Source organism: Pterocles gutturalis, unplaced genomic scaffold (genome assembly GCF_000699245.1).
Source record: "Pterocles gutturalis isolate BGI_N339 unplaced genomic scaffold, ASM69924v1 scaffold17022, whole genome shotgun sequence".
NCBI lineage: Eukaryota > Metazoa > Chordata > Aves > Pterocliformes > Pteroclidae > Pterocles > Pterocles gutturalis.
The window spans coordinates 162,610-181,217 of record NW_010113159.1 but is presented as its reverse complement, the minus strand read 5'-3'; the positions used below and the strand labels follow the sequence as shown (position 1 = coordinate 181,217).

The window sequence follows — 18,608 nt, the reverse complement described above, 5'->3', positions numbered from 1 at the left end:
AGCATCTGTATCTAGGAGTCACTAAAAATGCCTTTTTCCAAGAATTTACAAATTCTTATGAACTTTCCCTATAATGCAGAGATTATGATGGAGTTCTGCAAAAGAAAATTATACTGTGCTTCTTCCCACCCTTTGTTTTCTTAATGCAGTTTGCTGTTAAAATTGACCAAGTTGAAGATTTCCTGAAAAATGCCCAGGAGTTTGACAATATTGACTCTTTGAGAGAACTCCTTCTGCAACAAGAGCATCATACAAAAGGTACAAACACTCTTCCACTCCTGATGGTGTGTGATTGTTGCTGACTCCTTGAAGGATGATTTTACTTTTACTGTGTGTATTTAAAAAAAAAAATCTCAGAACAAATGTGAAAATGTTCTATTTGGAAAGATATAATGGTGACATACCTCTTTATCAGGCCTCCTGAAAGATATGAAACTCCTAGTTTTGAGATAGCTCTCCCATGTTTCCATCTTTGGTGCTGCACAGCTGCTAGTGGTAAGCTTGTATTCTGAGTTCAAGGCAGTCCAGGTCAGGTTTGCTGCTAAGAAACCAAACTGACTTTTAGTGCTGATTGGCACACAAGTTCTAAACCTGTCCTTCTGTTCCATAGGAAAATTCATCAAAGTTATCATAGCTATCAAGGAACTAGCATTTTCCTATGTAAAACTTTCCATTAGAAAATTTCCAATCAGCTCTAGTGAGAAACCCCTGCAAAGTCCTACAGTTTCTTGAGAGTGGCCAAGGGAGAGAAGTCTGCCCTTTGCTTTCCTTTGCCTAGGGATGAGGTTTGAAGCAGAAGTGTTAAAGTGAGGGTGACAGCTAGGAGATAGAGGTGGCAGCATGCCAACTTCAAAATCCATTTGCTGGCAGTGTGGTTCCCTGTATTTTGCTTCTGCCTCTGAGGAGTAGGGCTGTATTTCACTTCCCCTTTCAGTTTTCCAGTCTGTTCCAAGAGGTTCTGCAGGTAGAACTGTAACACTCTTGAAAAAAAGGTGCTCTCTCCCTTTCCACCACAACTTTCCTGCACATATGTTTACCTAGTAAAAAATCTTCCATGTGACTTCTTTTTATTAATTCAAATTTTTATATGAAGCATCTTCTACCATGTTGTGATATTCTTAATTCAAAAAGGGCATTTTTTTTTTCTCAAAACCAATCTCCTGTGGCTACTTCAGACACCTTTGCAATTCCATAAGGTTCTGTATTTTTTATAAGACTTAAGACTCCATCTTTGTAAATTTAACCAAATTTTGTTATAAGATTACTAATAAATTGCACAATATCAATTATGCTTAATTATTCACTAGTGGAGTACCAGCTTAAATATTTTTAGCTACCTTGAATGCCAGGTGTTCTTCTCAGGAGACTGAATAGAGAATTGAACTCAGGTAACTGTAGTATGGGGTTTGGGCCTTCCAATTCAGTCTTCATGGGAGCAAAGTGCTCACTGTGTAGCAATTTTAACCTGAAGTATCTGGCAGTAATTTATTGCTAAAAAGAAAGTCTGTAACTGTAAGAATCAGATGAAATGGTTTGCCAGAGTAAGACTGCTTTGATGGGGATAAGCCTTTACTCAGATGGAGGAAAGTGGTTGCAAATTATTAGCTTTTTAACCTATCTTAACCACATCAAATTTGGAAAACTGGTATTGAGCTATTTGATAAAAAACAGTGTATTGCTTTCTGCAAGGATACTATCTACCCACTCCAAAGTAAGGTGGCTGAAAATATGAAATTTACGAAGTATTGGCTCTAACAGTATGTGATGAGTAGATAATCACAGGTGTTTCTCACAAAAAAAAAACCAAAACCAAACCTTTGAAACAAATGCATTGCAAATTAGAATAAAAAAGGTGAAAATATATGAACTGTCCTCATTTATCCATATTTATATGTATTCCATTTTGGATGGGCTGAAATGGAACATTTCTGTTTAATACCGTCTTTCTGGAAGGCAAGAAGTAAAATGGACAGGCTTGTTGCAGTCAGCTCGTGGAAACTAAACTCTCGTGTTAGCTCTTGGTGGCTGGAGGCATTCCACTTCTGCATCTTCCCTAGGTCCTCCATATCAAAGTTGGAGATTTAGGGTGCTTTGCCTTAAGTTACCAGCACATGTACTTAGCTGCGAAGATGAATGTTTCAGCTGCTTGCTGCCTGTTGGTTGCTTCACTAACAGCATCTTGTAAACATTCCTTTCTTATACTTTTCTTCATGCCTACCTTGCCTCTTATTTTGGCTTGGCTCCACTTCCTCATTCTGTACCTAATAATCTTCCCTTTTTGTTTGAAAGACCTATAAATACTGATCATTTTCTGTTCAATGGTCTTTATACTATGTGGCTTTAAGGAGCTGAAACAAAGAGAGACACATGACTAGTAGGTCATTAAAGTGTACTATTCCACTGAAGTTTAACTCTGAATGTATCTAGGTTGAGGTTATGAAAAGAAGGTAAGATTTCCTGATATTCATGACTTATATAGTCATCAGGTAATAACAGCCCCCAGACAGTAGAACTTCCTTTCAACTTCCGTGAGGGACATAAAGAGATGGACTTTGTTTGTATCACTAATGAAAGACTACAGAGGCTACTGACCCATGCAGAAAGCAGGGTAGTAAATTCTACTTCAGCTTACCTGAGGACTGGGAAACCATCAAAAAGAACTCAGTTTTGAGAAAAAAATATCACTTCTGAGTTTTGTCTCAATGGCTCTCAGTACACCGTTATATGTTTATTTATATTATATTATTATATTATGTTGTATTATAATATATTTATTATACATATTATAGTTATTATATTATCTGTACCATTATTGGTACTTATGTATGTAAATACACTGTTATAGCTTTGTAGGTTTATATAACAGCTGTCCAGATTGAAATATCTTAGGATACCTACCTTCTAAAGTAAGTATTTATAACCTGTTGATGCAATGTATGAAAGTATGTTACGCTTTTGTATGCAGATAGGTACTTTTAAAATTGAGTACTATTTGAAATACACTACTAGAATTAGGAATTATTTTTTTTTCCTATGAAATTCTGTTCTTACAGAGCTTTTGGAAAAGTCACTTGCACTTTTAAACAAAAGCCAAGAGCTAACTGAATTCATAGAAGAATTCAAATGTGAGGGGCCAAATGCAAATCCAGAGCTGATTCAGGGAGCCCACAGCAGCTGCTTGAAAATTGACAATCTCCTTGAAATGCTACAAGACAGGAGACGGCAACTGGACAGATTTCTTAAACATCAGCACCAAGGACTGGAGCAGGTTCTGCAGATTTGCTTGTGGCACCAAGAAGAGAACCAGGTAAGACACTTAACATTAAGGGAAGCCACAATAAAAACAAACAAACAAACAAAATTCACAACTGTTTTACTGTAGAAACTGTGATAGAAAAGGAGCTTAAATATATTTATTAGGCCAATATCCCTGGGCCACTTCTGTTTGATGAGATCCTAACTTTTGAATATTTGATTTTGTAACTATAACATCCTCATAATTTATTTTAATCTAACTTTAATGTTTTCAAAGGCACTATTTCGATTTTGTGGATCCCTCCTGTAAGTTATCAAATGTGATGCTTCAAACCAAACTAGAGTCCCTTCAAAATGAATTCCCAGCACAAACAAACCTCTAACCACATGAGCGATAACAGTAACTCCTAATAGCAATTATAACTGCAGCAGGCTGTTCCTGGACTAAAGACAAGATAGCCAGCTGGTGTGTCTGAAAGCAGAGGAGTATTTTGTTCTTGGAGTTAAATCAAAGTTCTGTGGAGTACTGTAGTGACTGCAGGTTTTCCACCCCTTCAACCTGTTTTTCTCTCTTTTCTCCCAGATTAGCTCCCATCTCTTACTGAATTTCTCAAATACAGCTCGTTTTTATACCTTCCTTTCAGTGTTTAGGTACCCTTTCTCTTCCTCTTTCCAGTCCTACTGATCTTTTTCCTTTTCATTCCTCATCTCCCAGCATTCAGATAAGGTAGCTCTTCTCCCTTTGTGCTCTGTATTATCAGAGAAACTTCGGCAGTGTAAGACTCCCTCCTCTCATTTTCCCTGCGAAACACCACATAGCTTCACCAACTTGTCAGAAAAAAAGATATGGGGAAAGTCCCGCTTTGCCTCTTTGTAAAGTAAGCATGCTGAGATGGAGGAACCTATGCAAATTTAATTGCCAAAGTCTAACAAGACTAAAGCTGAGTTATTTTCAGTATTTTGTAAACAGGCTAAAATTTTGTATGGACCTCTGACAGCACAGTCCTGATTGTGATACCTCTGTAAGTTTCCTTCTTTGCCTCCAAAATAGTTTCCCCCTGTACCCAAGGAAAATATTAGAAACTATTAACAATAGACTATTCTGTAGGCAGAAACTTTGCCTGTGAGGTTAAGATGAGAAGCACCTTATTCAACAAGCACAACTCTTTGTAATTTTGCATACAGACAACAAAATTGTTGAGGTACACAGGCAAGCTGACAGCCTCATTTCTGGAGCACTCAATATCAGTAGAAACAGAGCAACAACTACTTATTTAATTATTAGATAGAAAAAAACCAGATGAAAATAGTATGGTCTTATGCAAGTGTTGTAATCTCAGTATGTTGTTATAAAATAATAGCTGACAAAAATACTGAAAAACAAGAACTACAATATAGGAGGCTATATCCATTTCCATGTAAATCATTAGAAACCATCTACTGCTTGCTTTGAGATGCATATTATTGCTGCTGTTATTTCAGTTCTTTTTCAGTATCACCACATAGCTATACCATAAAAGAAAGATCCTCAAAAAGAGATTTGTTCTAATATAATGTGTTCCAATAAATTTACAACAGGTACAACTGAGCTTTCAGTATCAGTCTAACTCACTGTATTGGAAATATGTCCTATTTCATCTAGAAAAATTATCCTTTCTCTATATTAAAAAGTATTAGATGTTACTACAATTATTTGATCGCGACAGTGTTATTCCATGGTATACAAACATGGAGGAATATCCAAGATGGAAACATTTTGGAAATAGCTTGCTGTTAAAGAGTAAGGGATAAATATGTGGAGTCTTTTTTGGAGCCAAGCACACTTCTTTAAAAAAAAAATAAAAAATCACATTGCCTGAGTTGTTAAATGTCATGATTTCGTGAAGTTTGCCAGGGAATTCTACTTGTCCTCATCACATAAGGGATACATCTTTGGGAGTAACCAGATAGAATTCACATGAATTTAGGTGGAACTGAAAATATTGTGTGGTGAATTTTTTGTGTGTATATTACTGTAGTATTGTTATGAAGAGACTGAAGTGTTCCCAAAATGAAACCAGACATATCTGTATTGTCGTGATGATACCTTCACATACTTATGATAAAAATATTATTTGAGATTTAAGATACGAAGGAAAGCTTTATACAGTGATTATTGAATGAAACAAACCTGTCTGGTGTTTAACAAAGGGAGCTTATTTTGAATGCACTGGAGATATAATTTGAGAATAGCTCATCCTGCAGTTCAGAGTAGGTATGTGAAAATACATAGCGCAGGCTGCTCAATCCATACTGCCCGAGGTAAGGTCCGATTTAATTTACGGCATGTAAGTATGTGTGTTTTAATGCATACAGGAAGAAAGAGAGTTAAACCCCAAAGTTTTTCCTAGTAGGAATAGTTTCTAGGAAGAAAAGCATGTTACATCTTATTTTCTGTTCTCTGCTATATTTGCTCTTCCTCTCTATAGTCTCATGTTGTGTCAGATTGTTCAAGAGTTTTGGTAGAGCCTAGAACAAAGTATTTGTGTATGAGCTTTGAATTGGTCTGTGCAAGAATTCCCCTCCTTCTGAAAATTCCGCTGGCTATGCAACTGTATGGGGTGCCAGTGTCCCGCTCCGTGGAGAGAGACTGGGGCTGCCTCATGCCCGACACAGCCGGTTCCAGCCGGCTCCACAGGGGTGGTGCTGCAGGGCGTGGCTGAGCTCCTCAGCCAAGCCAGTGGGGCCTCTGGTAAAATCTGTTTAAGAAAGGGTAGAATGCTGCACAGACATAGCAAGGAGTGAGGAGAAAGAAAAAAAAAGAAGGAGAAACAATGCTTTAAACACCAATGTCAGTGAAGGAGGCGGAGGAGGTGCTCCAGGTGCTGGAGCAAGTATTCCCCTGCAGCCTGTGGAAGTTTTGGAAGAGACCACACCTCAGCAAGCATTTCCCCGCAGCCTGTGGAGAGAACCATGTCAGAGCAGATATTGACGCTGCAGGTCATGGAGGAGTCTGCAGTGGAGCAGTTGGATGTTCCCTGAAGAAACTGTGGCCATAGAGAGCCGTGCTGGAGCAGGGTGTCCTGACAGGAACTGCAGTCCCTGGAGGAGCCATGCTGGACTAGGGGAAAAGTGTGAGCAGGAAGGAGTGACAGAGAGGAACTGTTACGTACTGACCATAACCCTCCATTCCCCATCCCCCTGTGCCACCTGGTGAGAGGGGATAGGTGGAGGAGTTGGAAACAAAGGAGTGAGATTGAGCCTGAGGAAAAGGGCTGAGTAGGAGGAAGTTGGTTTAGTTTTTTTTTCTCACCAAATCTATAATTGGCAATAAATTAATTTAATTTTCCACAAGTTGAATGTTTCAGTCGTGGTGGTAACTGGTAAGTGATCTCCCAGTCTTTACCTCAACCTGTGAGGTTTATGATTTTATTTTCTCCCCCTGTTCTGTAAAGGAGAATGAGTGAGAGAGTGGCTGGGTGGGTGTCAGGCAGCTGGCCAAGGCCAAGCCTCCACAAGCTAAGCTATGCTCTTGGTTTGGGTTGCCCCCCAGTTATTTGTTGAAAAATTTGCTTCTCCTACTGAATTGACAGTGGGAAATGTAGGAGACTATGAGCATTGAAGTCACCTGGACCATAATCAGTGCAAAATGAGCAGTTTAGCAACCTGAGAAAAATGTTGAAGGGCCTTTGATTTGTGATATGGATTATTCATCACAAGCAGAACAGATAATTTTTGTAAATGAATGATAAAATCTAATTTTTGAACAAAGAAGTGATTTTAGTTTTCAACCAATCAAGGAAACCACTCTCTTTTTCAAACAGATATATTAACCTTCTCTCCTTTCCCATCCCTCCACCAAAATCACAGAATGTAAGGTTATGTGGGTTTCTTTCTTAAAAAGAATATTCCCAGCTGTTGCTTAAGAGCTAAGCTGGCACATCTGGGGTTTTAGCTAGCTGATTAAACTCACTGTAGTGGAAAGAAATATTGCCAACTGGTAAAGAGGTGAATACTTTACTACAACAGGGTTAAATAATGACTTTTTCCTCTGCTTAGCATTACAGAAATACTAGTTTGTTTTGGTAAGGAGATACATGATACAGAGAACAGTCCTAATTTACAGATAATTTTTTTTTCCCTTCTAGCACAGTTTTTATTGTTCATTCAATTTGTTTGTATTTTGGTGGACCCATAGTAAATGTTCAGTGAAAATGTGCTTCCAGGAAAAATGTTTCAATCAGTAAGTACACATCTGGAAGATATGCTCAAGAAATGAAGGCTTGGTAGTAAAATAATTTGTTTGCTTTCCTAGCTCTGCTGAACTCCTGAGATAATGTCCCCAATTTTTTATTTGTAGCTGAAAATGTTTCCAACACATTTTAAAGGCTCTGTCATTTTTAGAATTGTTTAAATTTATTAAAAATAGCTTCTACATGAGCAGCTAAAAAAAAAAAATCTGTAGTGTGCTATTAAAATCTGTAGTACCTAGAATACAAAGTAATTCTGAGTATGCCATATATGATTTAAGTACAGTGATGATTTTCCAGACTAAAAAGATTGGAGGAAGTTTTCTTGACATTAATAACTCATTTTGACTACTATTTTAAAATGTAAAGCTTCACTCAGGAATTCTTGCCATGTATTGTTTACAAAGAAAGTGAGAGGTACCTTCTGTGAATCAAACAGAAATAAATGCAAGTCATTCTGTCCAATTTAGAAGATATACTTGGGTACCACACGTTTTCTGCACATATTTGCTGAAGTATGTCTAGTAAGATGTAATAATTTTTTTTAAGCAACTAAAGATTACTCCACGTAATATTAACTCAGTAGTTTACCTGGGTTTTTCAAGCCAGGTACGGAGAGGTTCTATTAGGTCATAAGGCCCATTTAGTCTTTTTTTTTTTTTTTTTTTCATTATTGCAAAATTACTCAGTTTTGTCATCTTTTACTGTACACAAAGGGACGTTTTAAAGTTAACATCATCCTAGGGAAAATGTGCAATATCTTTATCATGTTATAAAACATATATGTGTGACTATAACTTGATTTTTCTTTTTCTGTAATAATTTATAATTTCAGCATGCTTTATGAATGCGTTTTTGTCTGTTTTGTTACATATATTCCAATGTGTTTGTTTTGACCACAATCCTTTCCTTCTTCATTTATTAACATTTAAATAATACACATGCAACGTTTGAATAAAAGCATGTACATTAGGAATGAAAATTGAAAGGAATGAAAAATGAAAGGAATGAAAAATAGGTCATCTTGTGTAGATGAAACTGTCTTGCACATTTTTTAAAATACAGTCACTTCTCGAAATTTTCACTGGCTGGATTATTTTTGTTATTTATTTAGGTAACATCTTGGTACAAGAAAAACATCAGAGATTATTTTCACAAGCAAAACTTGGGCTCATCTCTATTGGAAAATGAAGAGTTACTTCAAGAGCTTGAAGAAATGGAAGTCAAAGTTAAAGTAAGAAATATGATAATTGATCAGTGAAGCAGCTTTGAAAATGAGAAGCAAAACATGAACTGGGGCATTTTTAAAATAAGCACATATGGAAGTAGACAGTTGGTAGGTGTACATAAGATGTATATTTCTATACATCTAAATTAGATGCAGGCCTCCATGTTTCTCAGTGTTTTTCTCTGAGTAAGCTGTGGGTTGTTTTCAGAGAAATGGGGCCCACAAAAATATTCAGGTGTCCTGAAGTACTGCAGAATTTTAGAACTATCCAAATGATAATTAATCTTCCTCATTTTTGGTGTTGAAAGGCTATTCTTGTAATTTCCTGGCTGAATTATAAATGAAGTGCAGAAAGGAGAACACTATGCATTTTCATTTTTCTATAATAATAAATTGTTTTAGTGGTTGAGCATCCAGAAACTAACTTTCAATGAAAACACTTAATATTACAGTTTCACCTAACAGTTCTTCTTCCATACATTATGTAATAGATCATTCATATAATCTTACTGAATTGCTCTTTTTTTCTTAAGGTCATTTGAAAGTATTTAGCATGAACAGTTTGGGGTTTTTTTGTTTTTTTTTTTTTTGCATCCATGTTAATTATGATTTAGAACATCTTACCTTTAGCCTTCTGCTGTTCTTACTAGCAGGATGTTCTAGCAGAGGGAGGTTAAATTCTTGAAGTGGATGTTATTGAATATGTTGGTTATGCTTATGTTGTGCAAAAAGAGTGGCCAGGTTGAACTGCATACTGCGAATATCTTTCAGAAAGCTGAGTTATGGGGCTTTGTGCATTAGTTTTTACAGCACTGAACTGCAGATGTTGAGACTAAAATAAAGGAGGAGAGCCTGACATCTTGATTTTGAAATTCAGATAAAGTATACCAATCAAATGTGTATTCCAGTAAATATTTGCCAGATAGTAGAGATTAATGTTAGATGTCATCACTGCACAAAGCAGTGTTTTAACTGCATGGTTGGAATACACTGAAGTACAAAACAAACTGGCAATTAATTTGCATCTTTGCTCAAAGACTAAGCAAAACCAGGATTGTAAGGTATACCATGACAGAGCATGAAATTCCTTAAATCTTTGGAAACTCACAGGCCTTCAGCATCTGATCACTGATCTGAAGTATGTTCACTTAGTATGTATTTTGGAACTGCACTGCTGTTGTGTGAAGTATTCACTCTGAGAAGCTGTTGACTAATTCCATGCAGAAGTTCAGGGAAGGCTGGTGAAGAACTAAATACAATGTTAAAAAAAAAAAATTTACTAGTTCTGGAAACTGAAATATTATTTCCTCTGTATTCCCATACATGTGTGCACAAAATTCCCTTAAGCCACGCTTCCTGTAAAATGTTAATTGCAGTTGGTCATACAACATGATACTATTATCCGGGGAGACTACTTTCTAGGATACAATCTTTCATCCCAGTAATGACACAAATTCTTGATAAGTGTGAGCTGTTTTGTTCCAATGGGTCTACTTTAAAAAAAAAAGTTTTACGCACTCTCTATAACTGGCATCCTAATTATTGTATAGCATTCCACTACTTTTTGTGCAACTAGAAACTTTATTAAGCAATGATTTTATAATTTCTTCCAAATCACCTGTGAAGTTATTAAATATTTCAAGAATAAATTTAAGAATAGAATGATTTTAAAAATACAATACTAGCAATCTACCTAGCTTTCTGTAAAGCAAACATCTGTAATTGCCAAAATATGTTTTCAGGCTGCATTCAGACTACAAGAGTATTGGGATGTTTAACAACTCTGCCACATTTGTCCAGCCTAAAGTACTTTGCAGAAAATGATAGTATCACTGTAAAGTGACACTGAGTACCTTGTAACACAGTCTGCTATAAAAACATGCAATACGTTCTGTTTTTTGGAGCTCTAGGTTGACATACATTTTATACATATGCATGTGATCACCACACATTTGGGTATTTGCTGGGCACTTCTGTGGTACAGAGTCATCAGAATTATTTTCTATTTGTTTGATTTTTGTCAAATGAGATTTTTCAGCAAGGACTCACATTCTCCCTGACATCAAGTGTTATTACGTATCTTGACAGTAACTTGTAATGTATGGTAAAATTTTAAAACATTCAGAAAACTATTGCCAGATTCACATGGAAAATGGGGGGAAAAAAATCTCACCACACCACAAAACCGCCACTGTACATAGCTATGGTACCATTCCTTGTTATTTGGAAAATCTTAGAGTAGGAGTTGAGTCCAGCTTTTCAACTGGAATGACAACTAACTGCATTAGTGCTTCAAAATTCCTCCACCTCTGTTTTACTGAGCATTTTTTTAATATGTCTGATGTTTTCATGTTTTATCGAGATAAAAGCAGACACCAGTTTTTACCGTGTATATATTGGAAGCAATCTCTTTAACAATAGGAAAAATACAATATAAGTTTTTTCTAGTAACAGTAAATCTATAGTTAGGATTACCTTCTCTTCAGCAATCCTTTTAGTGTCTGACTTACATTCTAATTAAAAAAAAAGTTAATATTCTACATTAATTTCAGAGAGAAATGTATTTTCCAGAAGTGTTCAGAAGTTTTATCAGTTCAAACAGTTAACTATTTTATCAGTTTATGTGAGAAAATATAGAAATGCTTGTGAAGAATATTTCAGCTTATGTTTAGGAAGAACCCTTAGGATACGTCACTAATTAATGAATTACGTAGCTTGGTCATTGCTTAGAGCATAGCTGATGTCTGCTGTCATTTGTATAGTTCCCTCATGCCAAAACTGAATGTTTCCAAAAAGCAATTAGGGGCTTTAAAGTATTTTATTTACCTTGCTGCAAAAATAAAGGTAGATTTTGGTTAATGTCCTTCCCATACTGTATGAATGGCCATGACAATTTCTAATAGCATTCTGTTAGAAGTAAGAAAGACATTGATAAAGATGTCTTGAACTACTTAGGGTTTCTGTATTAGGATCTAAAGTAGTGTAAATGAGTCTTTTCATATGTGTACTGTAGCTTTGAGGGGATGGTGGAAAGTTTCTGTGTAATAGATATGCAGAGCAAGCGTGAGTGTTCTCATAGGGAATATGATGGTGGAAAGTTCTGGTATCTGAACAGTGTCACACAAATAAAATACATGTGTTTACTTACATGTATTATTGCATTAAAATGAACAGGACAAATTATTTGCTTAGATTGTTCAGAGGCTAACCTGAGAAGGATTTACAGGATTAAGATCTTATTTATGTGACTGGGCTGATTGAAGAAAGAAGAATGATTTATTACATTTTCAGGTTGATATCTTGTCTTGAACCTCACCTTGCTAAGAGTTGAAACCACTGAAAACATTGTCGCTATCTGATACAATAATCAAGACCAGAGGAAAAAAACAAGGATTCATAATACGAAAGAAAAGCCCTCAACCCCAACATGGACACACATGAACATACACGCACAAAATTTGAGAGTAGAGGGGAGGCAGATTTAGGAAATCATGTTTCAGTGGGGATACCTGCTTGCACTGATTGCTTTCTCTTACATTTATGTGTGTATTGGAGGTGCTTGGCATGGTAAAAAAGAACTGCTAGCACCACTTTGTGGCCAAATAACTTGAGAGATGAAGAAAAGTAGTATTCTAAATTGTTTTTATTTTCTCTGCTTTCTGCCACTTTTCAGGACTGAACAATGCTGTAATTAGTCCTTCTTTTAATAAGGATTAGTAGCAAGATGGGGAGTCCGTCTTCTCTGTTTTATAGATCTGCATGCTTACTGGGTCTGGGGTAGCCATGCTACTGTGATTTCAGGATGGTTCTTAATGACCAAATTAAGTATCACCATCAATAGTATTAATTGCTGTATTTGTTGACATTTACATAAGGATTGAGAATATTGTATTTACATGCTTTTTTCCCCCCAGATGTCACAGCTAATGCTTAGATACATGGAAAAGTTACTTAATGGTTAAATGTCTATCTGGAACTCTCTTCTCTCTCTGGCCTTCCTGGATGGCCATGCTGCTTTGCCATTCTCTGCATGGATGCAAACTCTGGCTCTCCAGCTCTTCTTGCCAGTTTTTCTGGCACTCTGTTGAGGAGTTTGACAAGTATTGCATTTCATCTGCATAGCACATGTTTTAACACACTCCTGTCTTTTGCTAGCTAGAACAAAGCACGTAAATATTTAGGAAAAATTCTTAGGTTAAAAAATTCCTTTCGTTTGTGAGCAATTTTATTTTTACTTACACGTTCGTCTTTCTTGTGTGGCATATGCAAATCTACATTCATCTATCAGGTTCTTCTCACTGTCCAATTTTCCTGTAGTGTCATGTCACTGCCTTAGGAGAGTGCTCCTACTCTTTTTCTGTTAATGGTTTGGGAGGTTTTTTTGTTGCTGTTTGGTTGGGTTTTTTTGCTAGGTCCCTCTCTGTCCTGGTATTATCTTTTAATATCTGTCAACAATTTTCTATGAGGGAACTGACTTTGAATGAGTTTTTCCTCCTTCTGTCTGTTGATTCTAATAACTCACTGTTAAATATACTGATACAGCCATTCACTGAATTTACCAACAGACAGATAATACGGTAATTGTCATAGCAAGTCTCAATCCTTTGCATTTGTATTAGTGCACACTGTTCTATTTGTCATTTAAAGGAGTTATATGATTATATTTGTAGTTAGTTATACTGCAATGTAGTTATTGAAGGTAAAAACCTTTCAGATATTCACAGGAGCTGAATTATCAATGCACCAATGTATCCAATGATTCAATTGCAGGTAGAAGTTGGGCTCAGAAAAGGTTCAGTTGTGAACATTTTTGCAGTATGAGAGAAGGGGCTAATTTATCTCATTCTGAAAATTTGGCATGTGGTTTGAATGCTACTTCATCTACTACATGGGTCATGATCTGAAGTCAAATAGATGTGTTTCAAGGTTTTCTCATCTATTTTGGTGAAGACAATTTTACACAACTTCTCAGGTTTTAATCCAAAGTTTGAATTTTAAAGTAAGAAATGTTTACAGTATACACCAAAAAAAGACCATTTATCCCATGCTAGTCGTTTAATAACAAGATAAATTTATAGGTATTTCTACTTCGGGTTTTTTTCAGGCTTGTGATGGATATTTTTGAAAGGCTGAAAATGTTCAAGACTTTTACTGAAAGCCACAATAATTTTACTTCATCAGTTTTAATACTCTTGAAAAATACCTAATTAATAGAAAGAGCTAATTTTCCTTGCCAAATGGAATAGTGAAAGCAAGTGTTTAAAAGACTTAGTACTGTGAGGAAGAGTAAGAATAGTGACATAAGCTATGACGACAAACTGAGTGTAGTCATGTGCAATGCAATGTATCTTTAATCGGTCAGAGGAATTCACAAGCATTTCTTGACAGATTGAAAAGTGAAGGTAATAGTAGGCTCTGTGTTTCTTTCAGGGAAATTGTGTAACAAATATTTTAGGGCTGACTGACAGATTGTTATGAATTTCACACGTGGAAGGCTGAAGGACAGAAAAAAAAAATGACAAAGATTTTTCCATTGAGTTTATATGTCCTGTTGATGGAAAGTATAGGCTTTTTATATGTATAAACATTTCCTTATGAATAGAAAGCTGAAAATGAAATTGTCAGTAACTATTTTGTACAAAATTGAACTAATTTTGAGTAATGATCAGGTAGGATAGCAAATGAGTCTGTGTTGAATAGTTTCAGAGAATGTGCAAGGTTGTAGTGTTCATGGAATATTTTAAACTTATATTTTAAAAATTATTATAATAATTTGGTTTTTTGAGCTTGTATGAAAAGTTAGAGAAGAAGCTTGCATCAGTATAAACAACGCAGAGTTTAACCTTTGCTTTAAGATCACCGAAAAGCTGCTATTGGACACCTTGTACCAAGTAGATTTGTGAATGTTGTTACAGTGAAATCGTCTTATAGGAAATCATTTCACTACAATGAAACGTAGTGAAATGCTGTAATTGCCCGCTGGAATTATAATTTATGCATTGTGATACACTGGAACAATTCAGAACTTTTTTTTTTGCTTTTCTGTATCTGCTTCTATGCTAACTATAGACAGTTTCCTTCCCTGTTACATTAAAATATGCATTTTTCATTCTTACATAAAATATATTTAATTGTTATATAAATAGCACATAATAACAAAATGAGGATGCACATATTCAAGTGCTATTTCTTTGCCTTTTTTTGGTTAATTATTGTTGTCCCAGTTAAAAGCTCCCAACTGCGGTGTTCCTTTCTAATTCTCGTTAACACCTATATGTTCAAATGTTAGTGAAATTTTTATTACATTCTGACCATGGAATGCATTTGGTGCCAGTCATCTTAAAGCCATTACCCCTTGTCCTATCACTACATGCCCCTGTAAAATGTCCCTCCCCAGCTTTTTGGTAGGCCCCCTTCAGGTACTGGAAGGCTGCTGTAAGATCTCCCTTGGAGGCTTATAAAAGAAACTACCCTGTAATCTTTTTGTGCCATATGAATAGGTTGGTGTGTTTTAATGAAAAATAATTGTCTTATTTTAAAATATTTTTCTGTCTGCTTTACCAGACAGTTGATAGAAATCTGTGGGAGGAAATGCTAAACGAATTTCAAAAATCTTCATCTCCTATTTCAAAATATATTTAATTCATTACCAGAAAAAGTGGAGGAAATATGCTCCCTATGGCATGGGAAATTGCAGTATAGTATCAGATGCTCCTTTTGAACAGCATAAGGTACCAATTTTAAGTGTTGACAAGCACAGCAGGTATAAAGTATGCTGTGTATCAGTTTTACGATTTCATAGTTTTCTCTGTAAAAACACAGCAAAACCATATAAACAACTTGTGGTGGGTTATATGCTTAACCCACGACACAACTAAACACCAAAGCAGTAGTTGCAAGATAGGAAGAGATGAAATGGTGTTTTTCTCTTGACTGCCTTGAAGTAAAGCTCCTTTCCATTTGGGCTATCTAGTCTGATATGCCTTTCAATACCTTTTTGTAACCTAAAGAAGTTAGTCGGGCTGAATACTGTGATAGCATTTATCACAGGTAAAAAAAAAGTAGGAAAAAGATTTTAATTCATGAAGGTTTAATCCCTAAATTTGATGTATGATTTGGGTCAGTACACCAGAAGCACAAGTCAGTTCAGTGTGAATCACTGAAAAAAGAAATAGTAGTCAAATAGGCAATCAGTTCTGATCAGCTAACTATGCTTCCAAGTGGTGCAATGTAGACAAAATATCTACATGTAAATTTGTACTGATTCAACTGAATCCATGTTAAAGCACCTTAGTTTTAAAGCACCTAGTTCAATTAAGTGTCTGTAATATTTCTGACTCTGTAGCTTGAAATTCTGAAGTATGACCTTCCTTTTTAAAGCACGTCTTCTATCTGTCACTGCTACTAGGAAGATTCATGGTCAGATAAGGCAGAGACATGCTTTGAACAGACTTGTATTTTTGTGTAGGAAATCAGGGAAGATATACAATGGAGACTGTCAAGGATGATAGCACACCTCACTGTGATGGAGAGTAATTTGATTTAATTGATTTACCAGACTGCTCTCAGCAGAAGTTGTCTCACTGGAAGCAGTGATTATCATCTAGGCAATATTTTAATTTGTTCTTGGTTAAATAGTTGAGCTTAAGGGGCTGTTTGTCATGGGAGTGTGATCTCGCCCAGTAGAAGGTTCTTGTCTTTATATTATCCAGACCATTTTTCCCAGCAGACAGTCTAGTAACTGCCACTTATGCCTGTGAAACTGTGTCAAAGAATGTAGAATGCCACCACTGAAAACTCTGTCACTACAACCAAAATTTGCTGAAAAATCCCTCCTAGTAGAAATACTGTTTTAAATGGTGATAACTTTCCAGCCTATAAAAGCGATATGTTTTCCAGTATTTACATAATTCTTGTGCAGGAACATTACATTTCTCTGTGTAGTCAATTAAAATGGAATTTTTCCTGTTAGGAATGGAATTCCACTGTGGAACATCTGGAAGCTGAAGCACTTAAGATCTTGCTATCAGAGGACTATACAGAAAAAGAACATCTAAAGCTTTCAAATGAGAAAATCTGTCTGTTGCGAGAAGAAGTGTGCTTCCATATGGAAGAAAGGAAAGCCCTGCTACAGGAGGCCAATTACTTTTTTCATACTGCTGGCAAGGTTGGTAAGAAGCCAATTCCATAGTAATAACCTGATAGTACAACTGTCAGTGTGCTCTTGAAGGCTGATATACATGGGATTATGCAAACAGAGTTTGCTAAACAATTTGGAATGGAAAATTACAAATTGATTACCCTTTAATATTATCTCTCTCCTCAAACTTCTATCCAAAATGACAAATATGTTTTAAAAAACAAGGGGTTTTTGGTGTTTGGTTGGTTGGTTGGTTTTTTAAAGTATATTGCAAAGAGCACTCAGTTTCCAAAATAAGGTATTTGGAAAATATTATCTGCTAAAAATTGGACTTTAGGTTCATGGGCTCTGTTGTGATGGTGTAATGCCATATGAAGATACAGGAGCTGCTCTAAAATACCCAAATTTTTGCAGGCTAGTATGGATACCAGAAATGAAGTCTATGCTTGCAGTCGTCTGCACAGGGGCTAATTAATAATCAGACATGAGAAAAATCAGGGACAGTATACAGTTCCTCACACTGGGCACATCATGTACTACATGGTCAAGACATGATGTAACACCAAAGTGACCAGTTAAAAAAGCACAAGCTTCCCTTAGTCACAGCACAGATGATGAGTTAAGGCCCACGCCTATACTGAGGTCAGCAAGATAATGTGTAGGCAATAATTTCCATCACTGATGTGCTCATGTGGAGAAGCAGTGGTTTGGATTCCAGAACTAGATTCTTGCAGGTCTCACAGGAGAGTGCTGAGAGGGGTGTGCCTGTTTACTAAATTCTATACATTGCTTATTTTGTGTTGGTTGTGTTTAAGTACAAGCAGCCTTGACTAGTATGTCTGTTTAATTTTCTCTCTCTTCCTAATCTTATGCGATGAAGATGGGTAAATCATTGATGACCAAAAAAAGGAATATTTAAAACTGAATTTTTGCTTTTACAAACATCAAGTCCAGTGATAACTACTTGTATGAAAATTATTTTAATAAATTTGGTAATTAATTTATGTTACATCTTGCTTACAATACTTTTTCCTCTATTTGTCATATCTGAAGACTTTAATACACTTTAAAGAGTTCTGTTCATCGTTTTTCATTTTTTTGATTGACTGTAATGTAAGCATGAAAATAATCTTGTAGACTTTCTCTTCAAACCCCTATGCCAAACCAAAAATGTCAGATTTCTTTTTCTTCAGTCATCTTCTGAAGTCGTTTTAGACTAGTCATTGTAGTCTTATTATTATTTTTTGTCTTCTTACTGGCTCAAGGCCTAAAATCTTAAAATTCTTTTTCAGATGCTATGATATTACAGGGTAGCACTTAATCACAGTCAAAAATATATAATGAATTTTTAAATTAAGCTGATTCAAAGGGGAATTTTAATAGGTCTCCAGTAAACAACTGTTGTAAAACTTATTGTTTAAGCAAAGAAAAAAACCTGAAAAAAAAAAAAAGACTGAAAAAAATCACTATTTGTGAGTACAGCAAAGTCAAGGAAATACATGTAGAAAGGAATAAAATAATAATGGAATAATAGGCATAATAGAAATTACTTCAGATTCAGCCACACTCAGTCAAGTAGAATTAAAATGGTGAAAGCGTGCATTTATGTGGAAACAAAGTGAATCTTCAGGAATCCAGTGTCTATTATTTGATGTAAAATGCTCCCAGTTAAATCTAAAAGATTTATAGGCTAGTTACTGAAAGTGTATTCACTTGCATTTGTTCTGAGCCTTTCTCTTTTGAGAGACTAGATTGA

At 35.7% G+C, this 18,608-nt stretch overlaps 1 protein-coding gene across 1 annotated transcript in view; it reads left to right on the top strand.

Moving 5' to 3' along the window:
• CCDC141 (coiled-coil domain containing 141) overlaps positions 1-18,608 on the top strand; it is a 73,983-nt gene that overhangs the window by 12,810 nt on the left and 42,565 nt on the right. The window contains exons 4-7 of the mRNA XM_010074371.1: positions 150-258; positions 3,054-3,307; positions 8,599-8,718; positions 16,685-16,879. Of these exons, the coding sequence (XP_010072673.1) occupies positions 150-258; positions 3,054-3,307; positions 8,599-8,718; positions 16,685-16,879 (678 nt within the window). The remainder of the gene's footprint in view (positions 1-149; positions 259-3,053; positions 3,308-8,598; positions 8,719-16,684; positions 16,880-18,608) is intronic.